The 12,882-nt window shown below is 40.2% G+C and overlaps 1 protein-coding gene across 1 annotated transcript in view; it reads left to right on the forward strand.

Annotated features, from left to right (window-relative positions):
* The window catches only part of GRIP1 (glutamate receptor interacting protein 1), a gene marked incomplete at both ends in the record, with an annotated part of 230,800 nt that overhangs the window by 186,069 nt on the left and 31,849 nt on the right, over positions 1-12,882 (forward strand). The window contains 5 exons of the mRNA XM_080638773.1: positions 1,013-1,168; positions 1,864-2,019; positions 7,145-7,331; positions 8,566-8,711; positions 10,314-10,394. Of these exons, the coding sequence (XP_080494899.1) occupies positions 1,013-1,168; positions 1,864-2,019; positions 7,145-7,331; positions 8,566-8,711; positions 10,314-10,394 (726 nt within the window). The remainder of the gene's footprint in view (positions 1-1,012; positions 1,169-1,863; positions 2,020-7,144; positions 7,332-8,565; positions 8,712-10,313; positions 10,395-12,882) is intronic.

Here is a 12,882-nt window from a genome sequence, read left to right on the forward strand (position 1 = left end):
CAGCCATCATAGATGTAGCAGGTAGCATAGAAAAACAAGCGATACAGCTCATGGACCAAAGACTACATGTGGTTTCACCATGTGGGTCATCCAGTTCAGTGAATAGTTTAAAGTGTTCCTATGAAGTTCAGCAAGCACAAAGTGATGCTAAATTTCATGATTCATGTATTTAATGAAGGGTGACTTCAGTCATTTTCCTTCAAGATTTGACACATCAGCTGAAATGTTCCCATTCTCTTGGTGCATATTGGCCTTCATTTTTGGTATGTCCCAGACTCCACATGCTTAGAATCAGCATTAAATATGGTTTCAAATTTCATCCAGAAAAGGGTCATTTTAAAATTTTAAAGATCAAGTTCACAAAACAAACAAACAAAAAAAACCCCACAATAAATTGCACATCCACCTAATCAATAAGAACTCTTTTCTTTATTAACCAGGCTTCAGGATACAGTTTTTCTGCTGCTGGCCCAGGGAAGTCGTTTACTGCACAGAATAGCGTAATGCCAACAATGGATGGTGGCAGAATTAAAATGCCAATGCAGTAAATTGAAGTGATTGGCAAGTAAACATCCTCCATTCTAGGCAGTGCTATTTATAGTATCTGTTGGTCTTTTTAAGTAGATGAATGCAAGGAGAGACTTACTAACCTTCAGTTAGTGAGCAGAGGTAATACCTTAGTATTTTGTAAGGAATTCTGCAATCTTAGCTCCTAAAGCCAGAGTGAGATTAGAAATTGATTCAGTACTAATCTTTTTAAAAATAAATACAAGACCACCAAAAAAAAAAAAAAATCAGAAGCATTTATTCTGAGAAAAAGAAATATTTCTGTTCCTCAAGTTAGCAGCCCCTGGTAAGAAGACAAGACCAGGCTATTTATTATTTAATTTTCTTTTTCTTTTCAATTTATTTCCGTTTTTGACTTCTTTTTTTGTTTGTGCAATTCAGTTACTTTTCCCTCTTTTCTGGTCCTTTTGTTTTCTGATTTTCCGTCCTCCCTTCATGTGGGCAGTGAAGGTTCAAAGAAGGAACGGGCAACTTACCTGGGATTCGTGTGCCAGCAGCCACAGCAGCCTCCTCACCTACCACCATTATAACACCTCCCACCCTGACAATTGCAGGATGCGAGCCTTGAAATTCCAGAAAACGCCTCCTCAAAAAGGCCTTCGTAACGTTCCACGCTTTTTCCTGCTGACATATTCTCTCCTTCTCTTTTTCCTCCTCTTCCTCCCTCCCCTCTTCTTCACTCATAATTTTCCCATTTCAGGCACTAAAACCTTTTCAGTTTTATGGATGCTACACTTTTTCATAGCCATGCCAAGGTTATTTCTGACATTTTATGCCTTTTCTTTCTGTATCAAGGCAACCTTTGTAGACAGAAAAAGGCTTGAAAATTCTGAATGAATCAGCTCTTGCTATATGAGTAGACCATTAGATTTGAGTAGTGCAAATAAAGCAGGATTTCTGCATGCGAAGCATTGCTTGCAAATACTTTGTCAGAAATCACCTTCTACAAAAAGGCATCTCTAAAATCAGTGTATCTAGACATATTGACCTGCATTGGTTCATGGATGTGTGTTGAAAAATTTAATTTAACATTCTTTGCCTAAAATAAGTTGTACCCTATGAATGTACTTTTGGTATCTACATTATCTTTGTTAGCTTCCAGCAGGTATTTTCATGAAATGCTGGCTATACTGTTACCTAGGGTCACCTCTGTGGTTTAATGTCTTTGTTATTTGAAATGCACAAACCCCTCCTGTGCATCATACACGTTGTTTGATTCATTGATGAGTTACAGGCATGTGCCGCACTCCTCCATGAAGAATGAGTGCTGTATGCCAAGTGTCTGATTTCTTACAGCAGCTTTGGTGTCTTCGTCCTTCTCTCCTACCTCCATGAGTGCATACAGCCTGAGTTCCCTGAACATGGGGACCTTACCTCGCAGCCTCTACTCCACCAGCCCGCGTGGGACAATGATGAGGCGGAGGATGAAAAAGAAGGACTTCAAAAGCTCCTGTAGGTGGTAACAGCATTTGCTCCAAATGTGCAGTGAATGGGTGGAGGAGGGGGAAGATACAGGAAAAAGGTACAAAGTACCTTATTTCATACATACCTGCTAGGCAGAAAAGAGAATAATTGGAGTGTCTGTTAGATGTAGGGAAACATCAGCACATAAATATTTGTCCAATGCTAAAATGAGATGAGTAGAGGCCATGCAGCTTAGCTATCTCATCTGAAACATATAAAGCAATGTTTTCTTCAGACAATTGTGGAAGAGTTTCTTATACCGTTACTGGAGTTTTTTTTAAATACCTTTTTCAACTCTTCCCGTTTCCACCAGAGATTAGAATTCGTAACTGAATAGTTCAAAACAGATTGCTGGTAAGCTCAACCAACTATGATATAACAGAAGGAGAAGAGCTTGCCACAGTACCTCCTAAGTAGTTTTAATGTTTTTATCTACATCGTAACCTGTATGGTCAATTTTGTGAAGAAGAGCAACAAATAACAGTGAAGACTAAATAGCCTTGTTTCTAACCACTCTCTGGGATTCAAAGCATGGATTTCCCAAGAGTCAGTAATTTCCCAAGTCAGCATTGGATATATTTCAGGCTGTTTCACTTTGCCTATTGCCAAGTATTCACTGTGCCAGAGGAATATGGCTGTATGAGCACATTGTTTCCCAGACTCCATGTAAGTGCTGCCTCTCCTTTTGGCTTGTACATCTTTGTGTGATCCTCAGCAGCTCAGTTCCTCCAGAGCAGGGAGCTGAGAACTACTCTCTAAATTATCTGTTCCAGCTAATAATGCTTACAGGTCCACTCTGGAAAAACTGAGCTGCTGTGCATTACAGTGCTGCTGCCTTGCATTAAAGATTTCCCATGGTGATAGTAAAACCAGAGCAAACCAGTAGCCTCCATCTAAGGCTGGTCACTGTGGAGTTGTGAGGAAACACTTGAGAGAGAAACTGAGGTTTTGCTTTCTTGCAATTTTTTGTTGCTTGCTTGTTCTTATTTCATTTGTAAAGCAAATATTTTTACATACTGTTTGCCTGTACGTGCCTTTTTGATTTTTACTCTGATCAGCCATTTTTCACAACTCATTTATTGACATGTTAGCTTCTAATACATTCTTTTGGGTCATGGGGAGGTAGCGTGTCCATCCATGCTGTGGTATCAGTAGGGGTCCAGCTCTTAAATGTCCTCACATGGACGTGAGGAACAGTAGTAATGTTACTCTAATAGTAATTTATTTGAATAGTAAAATAACGCTGGATGCAAAAAAATAGCTCTTCAATTGTGTTATATTGTAGCTGTTAATCCTGAAAGCTAATCCTACTATGGATCTTGGAGACAGCCTTTACTTGTGGTGGTGTATTTTTAAGACATTCTTCCTTCAAGAGAGCCATGCCCTGCAATTTGGTATCCTGCAAAGAAAGGCTCAAAACAAGGCCAATGACACTAGATTTAAGTGGGACAGTCATGTAAACACTGAAGCCCACCTGAAAGATTCCTGAAGTCAGAAGGCCCTGGGATGACAGTCTGCTATGAGTAAACAAACCTCTAGCTAGGACGAATTAGGATGAGGCTTTGTTATGGGATAGTATATTATGTATTTATGTTGTGAAGTCTGGATATAGAGCATTAGAAAATACGTGGGACTGGCCCTATCACTGAGTGAGTCTGTGCCACACCTCGAGCAGTGACTACATCATCATCCCTGAATCAGAGCTGGCTTTAGAGGCGCTGACTGGCCAGCCAGGCTTGCTCACCATTTCCTTGAGCTTGCTTTTTAGCCCATGCAGAGTTCCTTACTTCTGTTTCTGGACTTTTACCCATACTTGTAACTGCAGCAACAGTCAACTGAAGAGACCCACACTGCACTGAATGTGCTAGAAGTGACTGTAATAGAGAATAATTGGTCCTAAACTGTACCCTTCCCCATCCATCAACTGGATTTGGAAAACCTGGCCCTTCTCCCTTTGTGGGAAACTCGTAAGAGCTAGTTAGCATTGACTGCTGTCCTTTTCCTAGAAGAGGAAGAGCACACTCAGTTTTAGTGGGATTTTTTATTATTTAATCCTCTTGGATAATTTGAGGGGTTTATTAATGTAACTTCTAATAAATCTTTTAAGATGTCATTTGGGAAGAAAAGGCTGTATTGGTGAAGGGTGCTATAAAGTTTATGTTTCAGATTATTTAGGCAAACCTGTATAACTTCATGTGATCATGCTAAAATTCGTGATAATGAAGTGTGATGGTACAGCAGGTTACAAGGGTTTTATAGCCATGATTTTGCAATCATTGCATTAGTTGCACAGATCTTTCCAAACATGTGGCTGTAAAAACTGAGGCCCTGCTCTCACGTGCTTTGTTTATGCCACTTGTTTTCCTCTGCCTTCTTGTTTTTTTCTTTGTTTTCCTTTGTTTTAAAGTATGGTATTCATTGGGGAAACTCTCTTGATCATTATTTGGTTAAAGTTTAAATCCTGAAGTTCATTGTTATAGGCCCCTATTAGTACTTGAAAGTGAGACACAATTTTATGCTAACTTACATGATACTTACTAGATACTACCGTATCTGGTAGAAATTAGAGAGGGTCTTAGATGTGCATGGATGCTGTTTTCTCAGTACATCCACATGAGCCACTGCCAGGAGGAACAGTGAACATTTTGCAATTTCCTGAGGGTTAGAGCGGGAGACTGCAGGCATAATAATCCATGTGTGTACCTTTAAATACATCCTGCTCCGTTTCTCATATGGCTGCAGGAATAAAAGTAACAAGTACCATAATCGTCACATTCAAGATTATTCACTACGTACCTGCAGAGCATTGAGTAAACCAGACCCCAGGAGTGTTCCTAAGAGTTGGATGAAAACTATAGAAATATGCTGAAATGCACCCCTAGTAGTAGCAAGCCGGGTTCACTACAACTGCATGTGCATCCATGCCCCTTCTTAAACCATTAAGGCTACTTCCTGGCCTGTAAAACTTCGAATCCATCAAACAGCAAGAAGAAATGGCAGTGTTTCTTGCTGCAGTTATTGTTGCTGCAAATCCCAATGTGCTCTCAAGTCATGGGTTTGGGCACTTGGGGCATTTTATGGAGGTTTAGCAGATAGCTGTTGTTACATGACTTGAAAACATATTTTCATCTCTGCTCTTTTTTATTTCTGTTTCATTTTCTTTGGGAGTGGGAGGAGTTCCTAATTGTCACTTTCAAGTGTTCACATCATCAAAATGCTTATCGGGGGGAGTTTTAAATCCCACAAATGTTAACTTAACTTCCCAGTGTGAATGAAAACCTTAGCTGTGCTGAAAGCTGAAATAAATGTTTTGAGACCTTTAGGCTCCCTAGTAGGGCATTAGAAAAAGAGTGAGAAAGTTACAGAGCCTGCTGCACAGGGGGAATGGAAGCACAAGTGGGGGGAAGCAAAGACGCAGCTAACAAGTAATTCTTGTATGACCTTAAAGAAAAAGAAAATGGAACTTTTTTGGGCTTGGATGCTCAAAAATTAGAAATTTAGACATTTCTATAAGGTGCGTTAGGGGATCTGGTATTATATAAACTCTGCATTTGTCTGGTTTAGGCATATTTTAACCTTTGCAGCAGTGAGGGCTGGAGAAGCTCATTTCTTCAATGCAGTGAATGCAAAAGCTGGTGGCCGTTTCTAAAAACAAGTTAGTATTTGCATTTGGATGTGACCATGTCTAACTGAGTGCAGATAAAAGAAACAGTAAGAAAGAAGCTTTTGAGTAACTAAAATAATACACAATCCTTAGGAAAATTAAAATAAGAAGTGAGAATTTGCAGTAATGTAGAAAAGATGATTTCAGAGTTGAAAGGAGCTTTGCTGGGAGAAACAAGTTAATGAGGAGTTTGACAAGTGAAACTCTTGGAGCAGAACTGTCATTGCCAACTGTGCCACATAAATCAGATTTTATTTCAGAGCAAAAGGCTAATACTGGTAGCCCCAGAGTGGGGAAAATACTCATACAACTTCTGGCATCTTTGTAGAGCTGTGCTGGTGTTATCTGTATATGGAAACAACAACTAATTTTTTCCCATATCCAGGAAAAAAAAATCCACAGTTAAACAATCTCTCAAATAAACCTTGAACTTTTATCTAATTCTTAGTAGCTACTGCAGGCAGAAATAGATCTTGAAGGAAGTTAGAGATGGAGAGGTAATGGTGTAGATCTGTAACACAACAGCATTCCGACTCCTCAGCACTGGAGGATTGACAGTACTGGTCTGAACAGGAACTGAAAAAACCTAGCTTTCTGTGTATGCCACAATGGAAGGCAGTAGTTTGTCACTGAGAGAATTTGAGCAATGGTACAATAGACATGTAGGCAGAGATCAAAGAACTGAAGGTGCAGTCTCCTCGTTTCATAGGTAATTGCATTGAATCTCAATGTTGGTTTTGTCTTGATTTGTTCTCTAAGGCAGCCCATTCAGAACAGTAGAAGGAGTGAATCAGGAGTACAGAAGTAGCTGCCTGTGTTTCTTACAGAAGTGTCCCCCAGTTCCTTTGAGAGAACCCAAAGAACCTTTTTTTCTCCCAATCTCTTGCGAGACACGGTAGCTAAAACAGAGGGGTTTGTTCAACTTACACTACCCAATTAGCCTGACAAATTGCTGACACGTAGGAAACATACACAGTGTGGCAGGAGGGCATCCTTATTTGTTGCAAGCAAGCCTGGGCCATGTGCTTTGCTGCTAACAACAGCACATTGCTGTGCAATGTGCAAAAGAGCTCGTGCGAATCAGCCTGAATAACAGCTGTGCTTGCGCTTCCAATTCCCTTAGCTCCTGTGAAAATTCTGCTTATCCATGCCTCAAACCTAACGCAAACAGAATTCAGGGATGTTCTGAGATTTTGGGGGTGGGAGTGTCAAACACATCTATTTTACTCAGCACAGAACTATCTTTTTGCATTCTAACGTACAACCAGATGTTTTCTGTTCTCTCCTATGTCATAACTGTTGATACATAATTTATGAACTTTAGCCTAAGTTGACTGTAAAAGAGATGTTTTGTTGACTAGATTTGTTGTACAGATCAATTTGCTCAAAGAGCAATGACATTTCTGCTGTATATGAACGTCTCTCCTCCTGGTCTGCTCTGTTTTGTAGTGTCTTTAGCCTCTAGCACTGTTGGTTTGGCTGGGCAGGTCGTCCACACAGAAACCACAGAAGTAGTGCTGACAGCTGACCCCATGGTGGGGTTTGGGATACAGCTCCAGGGTAGCGTGTTTGCTACTGAGACCTTGTCCTCTCCTCCTCTCATTTCCTATATTGAGTCTGACAGTCCGGCGGAAAGGTGAGGTTCTTTCAGCTGACTGCTAAGTACGTTTTGGTGAGCATTCCTTGGGGTACTTTGGGCTTGTTGCTTTCGATTTGTGACAAATTGCAGGGCCTTGCTCAATGCAAGTGTGGCAAATAATAAGCTGTCTGTTCTGACAAGGGTATTTCATATGCTTGATCAGCTGTAAGAAGAATGACAGGCACCAGTGGTTTTGTCATCCAGAGTCCTCTGGCAGGAGGCTGGAAGCTATATTGATGCAAAAAGGAGGGGAAGGGGAAAATTGGAAACATCGCTGAAATCAAAATAGTGGTAATTTATTGTGCCAGGGGGGAGAGCAAATCCAGCTCTATCCAGCTTGGGTACAAAACGAAATCTTAAGGAATATGAGAGTTTTGTCTTACTAATGATTTCATTGCAACATTTCAGTTGCATTTTCATGCTTATATATACCTTCAATCATGGCATGAGAACAATAGTAGTTGCACAGGCAAGTACTAGCCGCTATTGCAGAGCTACACCACCTGTAGCCCAGTGTCAGATGCAGAGGTGATGTCCATGGGTGGGATGGAGGCCTGAAGGCCATGCCTCTCTTCCTGTGCCCCAGCACCTAATGAGCACAACCCATGCTGGGAGTGCTTGATAATGTCTTGGTGCAAAGGAGCAGCAGCAGCTTCTGTCCCGCTTTGTGCCCGGGTAGACTGTTGAGCTGCTATGCCACACTTACCCTTCAAGGTTAGGTTGAATGTGTTTGATCAGATGGTTTGTATCAGGAATAGTTTGGCCAGCAAGACTAGGAAAGTGATTGTCCCCCTGTACTCAGCACTGGTGAGGTCACAGCTCAAACACTGTGTTCAGTTTTGGGCCACTTACTGCAAGAAAGGCATTGAGGTGCTGGAGTTGTCCAGAGAAGGCAATGAAGCTGGTGAAGGGTCTAGAGAGCAAATCTTATGAGGAGCGGCTCAGGGAGCTGGGGTTGTCTAGCCTTCAGTTTTCATTCACCAAACCAGTTGTCAAACGCTGGGACAGGCTGCCCAGGGAACTGGCTGAGTCACTATCCCTGGCGGTGTTTAAAAGACCTGTAGATGTGGGACGAAAGGACATGGTTTGGTGGTGGACTTGGCAGCATTAGGTTAATGGTTGGACTTGATGATCTTAGACGTCTTTACAACCTAAACAATTCTATGATTTGATGATATTGCTGGTTCTGGTAACGTGCACATCTGATTGTTTTGTATCACTGTGTATCAAGGTGTGGGGTGCTGCAAATAGGAGACAGAATAGTGGCAATAAACGGTATCCCAACAGAAGACAGCACTTTTGATGAGGCCAATCAACTGCTCAGAGACTCCTCTATCACCAACAAGGTCACTTTGGAAATAGAATTTGATGTTGCAGGTATGAATGTACTGTTATTCTGTCTTGCAAGAAAAGTGAAGGAATAAATCCCAAGCACATTGCGAGTGTTTGGCATCCAAGGTGGAGATGTTCTTCTCACATACACAGCATTCCATTTCAACGGACCTATTTGAAACATGTATCTTTTTGTACAGCTTTCTCATTTCACATAGAGAAAGCCCTGCAGTGTGCTTCAGAACACAAACAGAAATGACAAGACCTGTAGTAAGATCTGGTGACAATCCCTCCTCTGAGTTATTTCCAGGCATTTTTCTGCCCTGAGATAGCAATTGCTGAGCAGAGACAAATCCTCTGCAGGGCAGCTAATGAAATGTTTTACTAGACAGAAAAGTATTTTTAAAGAGTGGATAAGCAGAAAACTGAAGGATTTCACTTACAAGATCTCACACCAACAATCTAAATAAAATAATAGAAACTGAATTAATAAAAGCCACGAAAATCATTGTTTATGTTGCTGGTGAGTCTTTATTATTACTAATGTCTTTTCTTTGTTCTGCAATGTGTTGAAGCATACAGAATACACCTATGAATTCACAGATTGTATAAATCAAACAAGTACACGTTATGTATGCACACTATTCCACTATGTAAATAGTAAAAACTTCTACGACTCCTGTGCTCACCTGGCAGTAGCTCCTTTGAAGTCACGACGTTGGATGTGCTGTATTTTGCGTAGTGTGGTTATTGTTAATGCTGTTATACATCATGATGTCAAAATCGGGCTAAAGGTGCCTAGAGTAATTCTGTATAATCTTCTAGCATGCACACATCTAGTATAATGTTAAAAACCCAACAAATACAATATGTACATTCGTATACATAGGGAATTAAATATTAAAAAGTAAGAAAATCAAATAATTAAAGTCATTTAAATACACCTGACATCCCGCGTGTATTTCAGTCCCTGGACTTGTTTGTGCTGCTCCCATTTTGCTCCATGACGGCAGGCTCACACTCATGGTTAAGCTCCTCTACCACATGTATGTCTATATGTTCCCATGGCCGTAATTTCAGGTAAAGGCTCAAACTTTTGCTGGCAGTGATGCCTAAAGTCAGGGTTCAGGTACAGTGCTGCAGATCTTCAAGGGGTTTTTGCCTCAGTTAGCTCCAGCTGCTTCTCCATTAGTGGTGTTTTGAGTCCTTTTCTTGCCAGTAGATGTAAAATCCATGCAGTTACCTTAAAAGACAGTTAAAAATATGTTGCACCCGCAGCCACAAAGACCTGAAACTCTTAAGACTTGATCTCCTGTCCTTTTAATTGAAAGTTATCTGCCAGCACTAAAATTTCCACATGTGCTCACAGAGCTTGCATATGAGCTAAAAACCTGCAGTCTCAGCGAGCTGCTGGCCTGTGCAATCTCCATAAAGTGACTTAAACCTCAAAAAAGAAGGAGTTACTATGAAATTACTAATGGTGGTGTAAATCACACTTTGTATGTCCTCCTTCCTTCACTTCAGCACCCGCGTTTCATCTGTGGCTTGTGATGCTGATGTGATTCATCAATTTGCATGTGTAGTCCAAAGCACTTGGAATAGCTGTGCCTTGTGAAATTATCTAACATTTTAACTATTTCTTTATAGAATCAGTTATACCCAGCAGCGGAACATTTCACGTGAAACTACCAAAGAAGCACAATGTGGAACTTGGCATCACCATAAGTTGTAAGTGAAAGTGCTTATTTTTAAGACCACGTTCATGGGATGATGTGCAGATAGGGGGTCCTGTACCTATGGAGTCGTGTTTGATTTGGTGTCTATTTCTTTCTCATTTTTCTAGCAAAAGGGATGACAAGCAGTGCTCTGTCTCTGGTGAAATACTCTTCTCTAACAGATTTACGCTCCCCTTCTAGTAGTTAAAGAAGCCAGAAGTTTGACAGGCCTAAAGCTTGACCTGTTCTTTGTGCATAGCACATGTTTAACTCCCATTAAAATTATTTATATTTTTAAAAAAAGTTAAAATAAGTCAGTAGAATTAAGCCCATGCAAAAGTATTTCCACAGGTGGGAAGTTTAAAGCAAAGTCTGTAATGGTCTTTCACAGGCTCTTGAACAGAACCCCACTGAACTCAAGGGTCCTCACACGCATGAGTATCCACATATGAGTTATTTTCTGCTTCAGAACCCAGAGTCTGAAGATGCATCCTCAGGCTGTAAAACTAGTGGGCAGTCCTAAATGTGCAGGTCACGTAGCAAAACCCCCTTTCACTAGGGATTTCAGAGATTGCTAAGGAAGATAACAAGGGTCTGCATTAGTCTGTTTCTCAAAAAGTATTTGTTGTTTGAAATCAGAGTGGTTTTATACTTACTTATTTTGGGAGCAGACAGTAAATTCTGTGTTAAGACCAGATTTTGACCAGGTAGACCAGCATACTGAGTTCAGCCCTTGATGGAAGGAAGAACAATCCATATCAAAGCTAATGGCCTTGTGTTTAATTTACTTAATGGCAGCACAGAATCTGGTCTTATCCGAATTAACATTCCTTTATGGTTGTGGCCTTTCTTAGACTATTAGTCTTTCTTTGGCATCATTCATATGTCTTGGGAGAAGATTGTGCTTTAACTTATATTCTCAAAGCTTTTACCAGCACAATGGAATAAGGTTAATCAAAAGTACAGCAGGGAGCTCAGTGCTAGGAATTACATCTGAGGAGCAAATGACAGACACTGCAGGGCTGTTTGCTTGCGTTGCACACTTGAATGAGTAATTGTTAGACTCTGTATGATGTGATGCTTGAAGCAAAATCATAGGTCCACGTGTATTTGTGCAAATGAAAATATTGAGAGATGAGAAAACCTGGAGGGAGGTTGTTTTCTTTAAATGTTAGTATAGTTTTATAGGATTATTGTAAAAATGTGGTCTTCCTATTAATTTGATTTGTGCTGCTTTTTGGGGTTTGGATATCTTATTCTTTTTGTGCGACTATAGGAGTAAACTTTGAATAGAAATCTAGTGTTCTTGGGATTTAGTAGTTAGCACTCCTCTTCCAAACTTTGCATACCTTCCTGCCTTGAACGCTGATTCCAAAAGTTAGTGCTTTATGAAATCAGTACTCTCTATAATCAGGGTGACACCTGGTTGGTCTTAGCTTTGCTCTTCGAGTATGCTGCAGTATCTTTAATATTTAAATTAAATGATCTGTTGTAGATAATAATCCCACTTATTTATAGTATGCAATGCATATGAAATGTGTCCAGGATTAATTATTTGTTAGATTTTAAAGCATTTATACTAACAACTGAAAGTTTGTAAATTTGCTTGGTAGAAGTCTTGAGTTGCTGCATCTCGTGCTTGCATTTCAGTGCTTTGCTCTGTTCTGCCTAACTAACTTCTAGATGAGGCAGTGTGATTTGAAGAATAGAAGCAGTTTATATTCATTTTGTCAAATTTTTGTCAGGGCACTTTAGCACATTAGCATGCCATTTGCTACTGATACTATTAGAAAGTTATATGATTTCTTTTAAAACACAAATACCAAGGAAATCTTGGCAGGGTTGGTATAACCAGTTAAACAGGCGTGATAGAGGAGGTCAAGTTTATTCAGTTCAGGGCTTGATCTGTTTAAGAGTAACCTATTTCATCCTTTCTGTTCTTAATGTAGTGGAGTTAATGGTGAGAAAGTGCTGTCTCTATCAAAACATTACAGAAAAACTCCTGTCCCGGTTTCCATATCCCCAGCTTAGTTTGGGATTTGGATGAGAAAGGCAGGAAATGACCCGACCTGGCAGACAAAACAGACATTTTTTGTCGGAAGGAAAATGTAAGCTTCACCTGGGGTTGGCACCTGGGCATAAACCTATTTTTAAGTCCAAGTGTTCTTCCAAGTCAACTGTTAGGAGGCAAACATCCTGGAAGAGGAATTTATATCATTTTCTTTATGTTGTTTTCCTTAGTAATAAAGACCAAGTGTGCCCACCTGGAGTTATAGCCAAGTGCTTGAAGGCATATCTGAGGTGACAACAACACTAAGACAGTTAAGCTAATTCATGGTCTTTGAAAAGCATGACATATAATAGCCGAAGAAACTGAGCTTCTCTTAATTTCAGATTTATTAATGCAAGAAAAAGCAAAACAAAATCAAAATCCCCTTAGATAACAGAAACCCCTACAAAGTAAGGCAGAAGAAAGTTTCATGAGCATCACTGTTAGTGTT

The sequence above is a fragment of the Psittacula echo genome (assembly GCF_963264785.1).
Source record: "Psittacula echo genome assembly, chromosome: 1".
Classification (NCBI taxonomy): Eukaryota; Metazoa; Chordata; class Aves; order Psittaciformes; family Psittacidae; genus Psittacula; species Psittacula echo.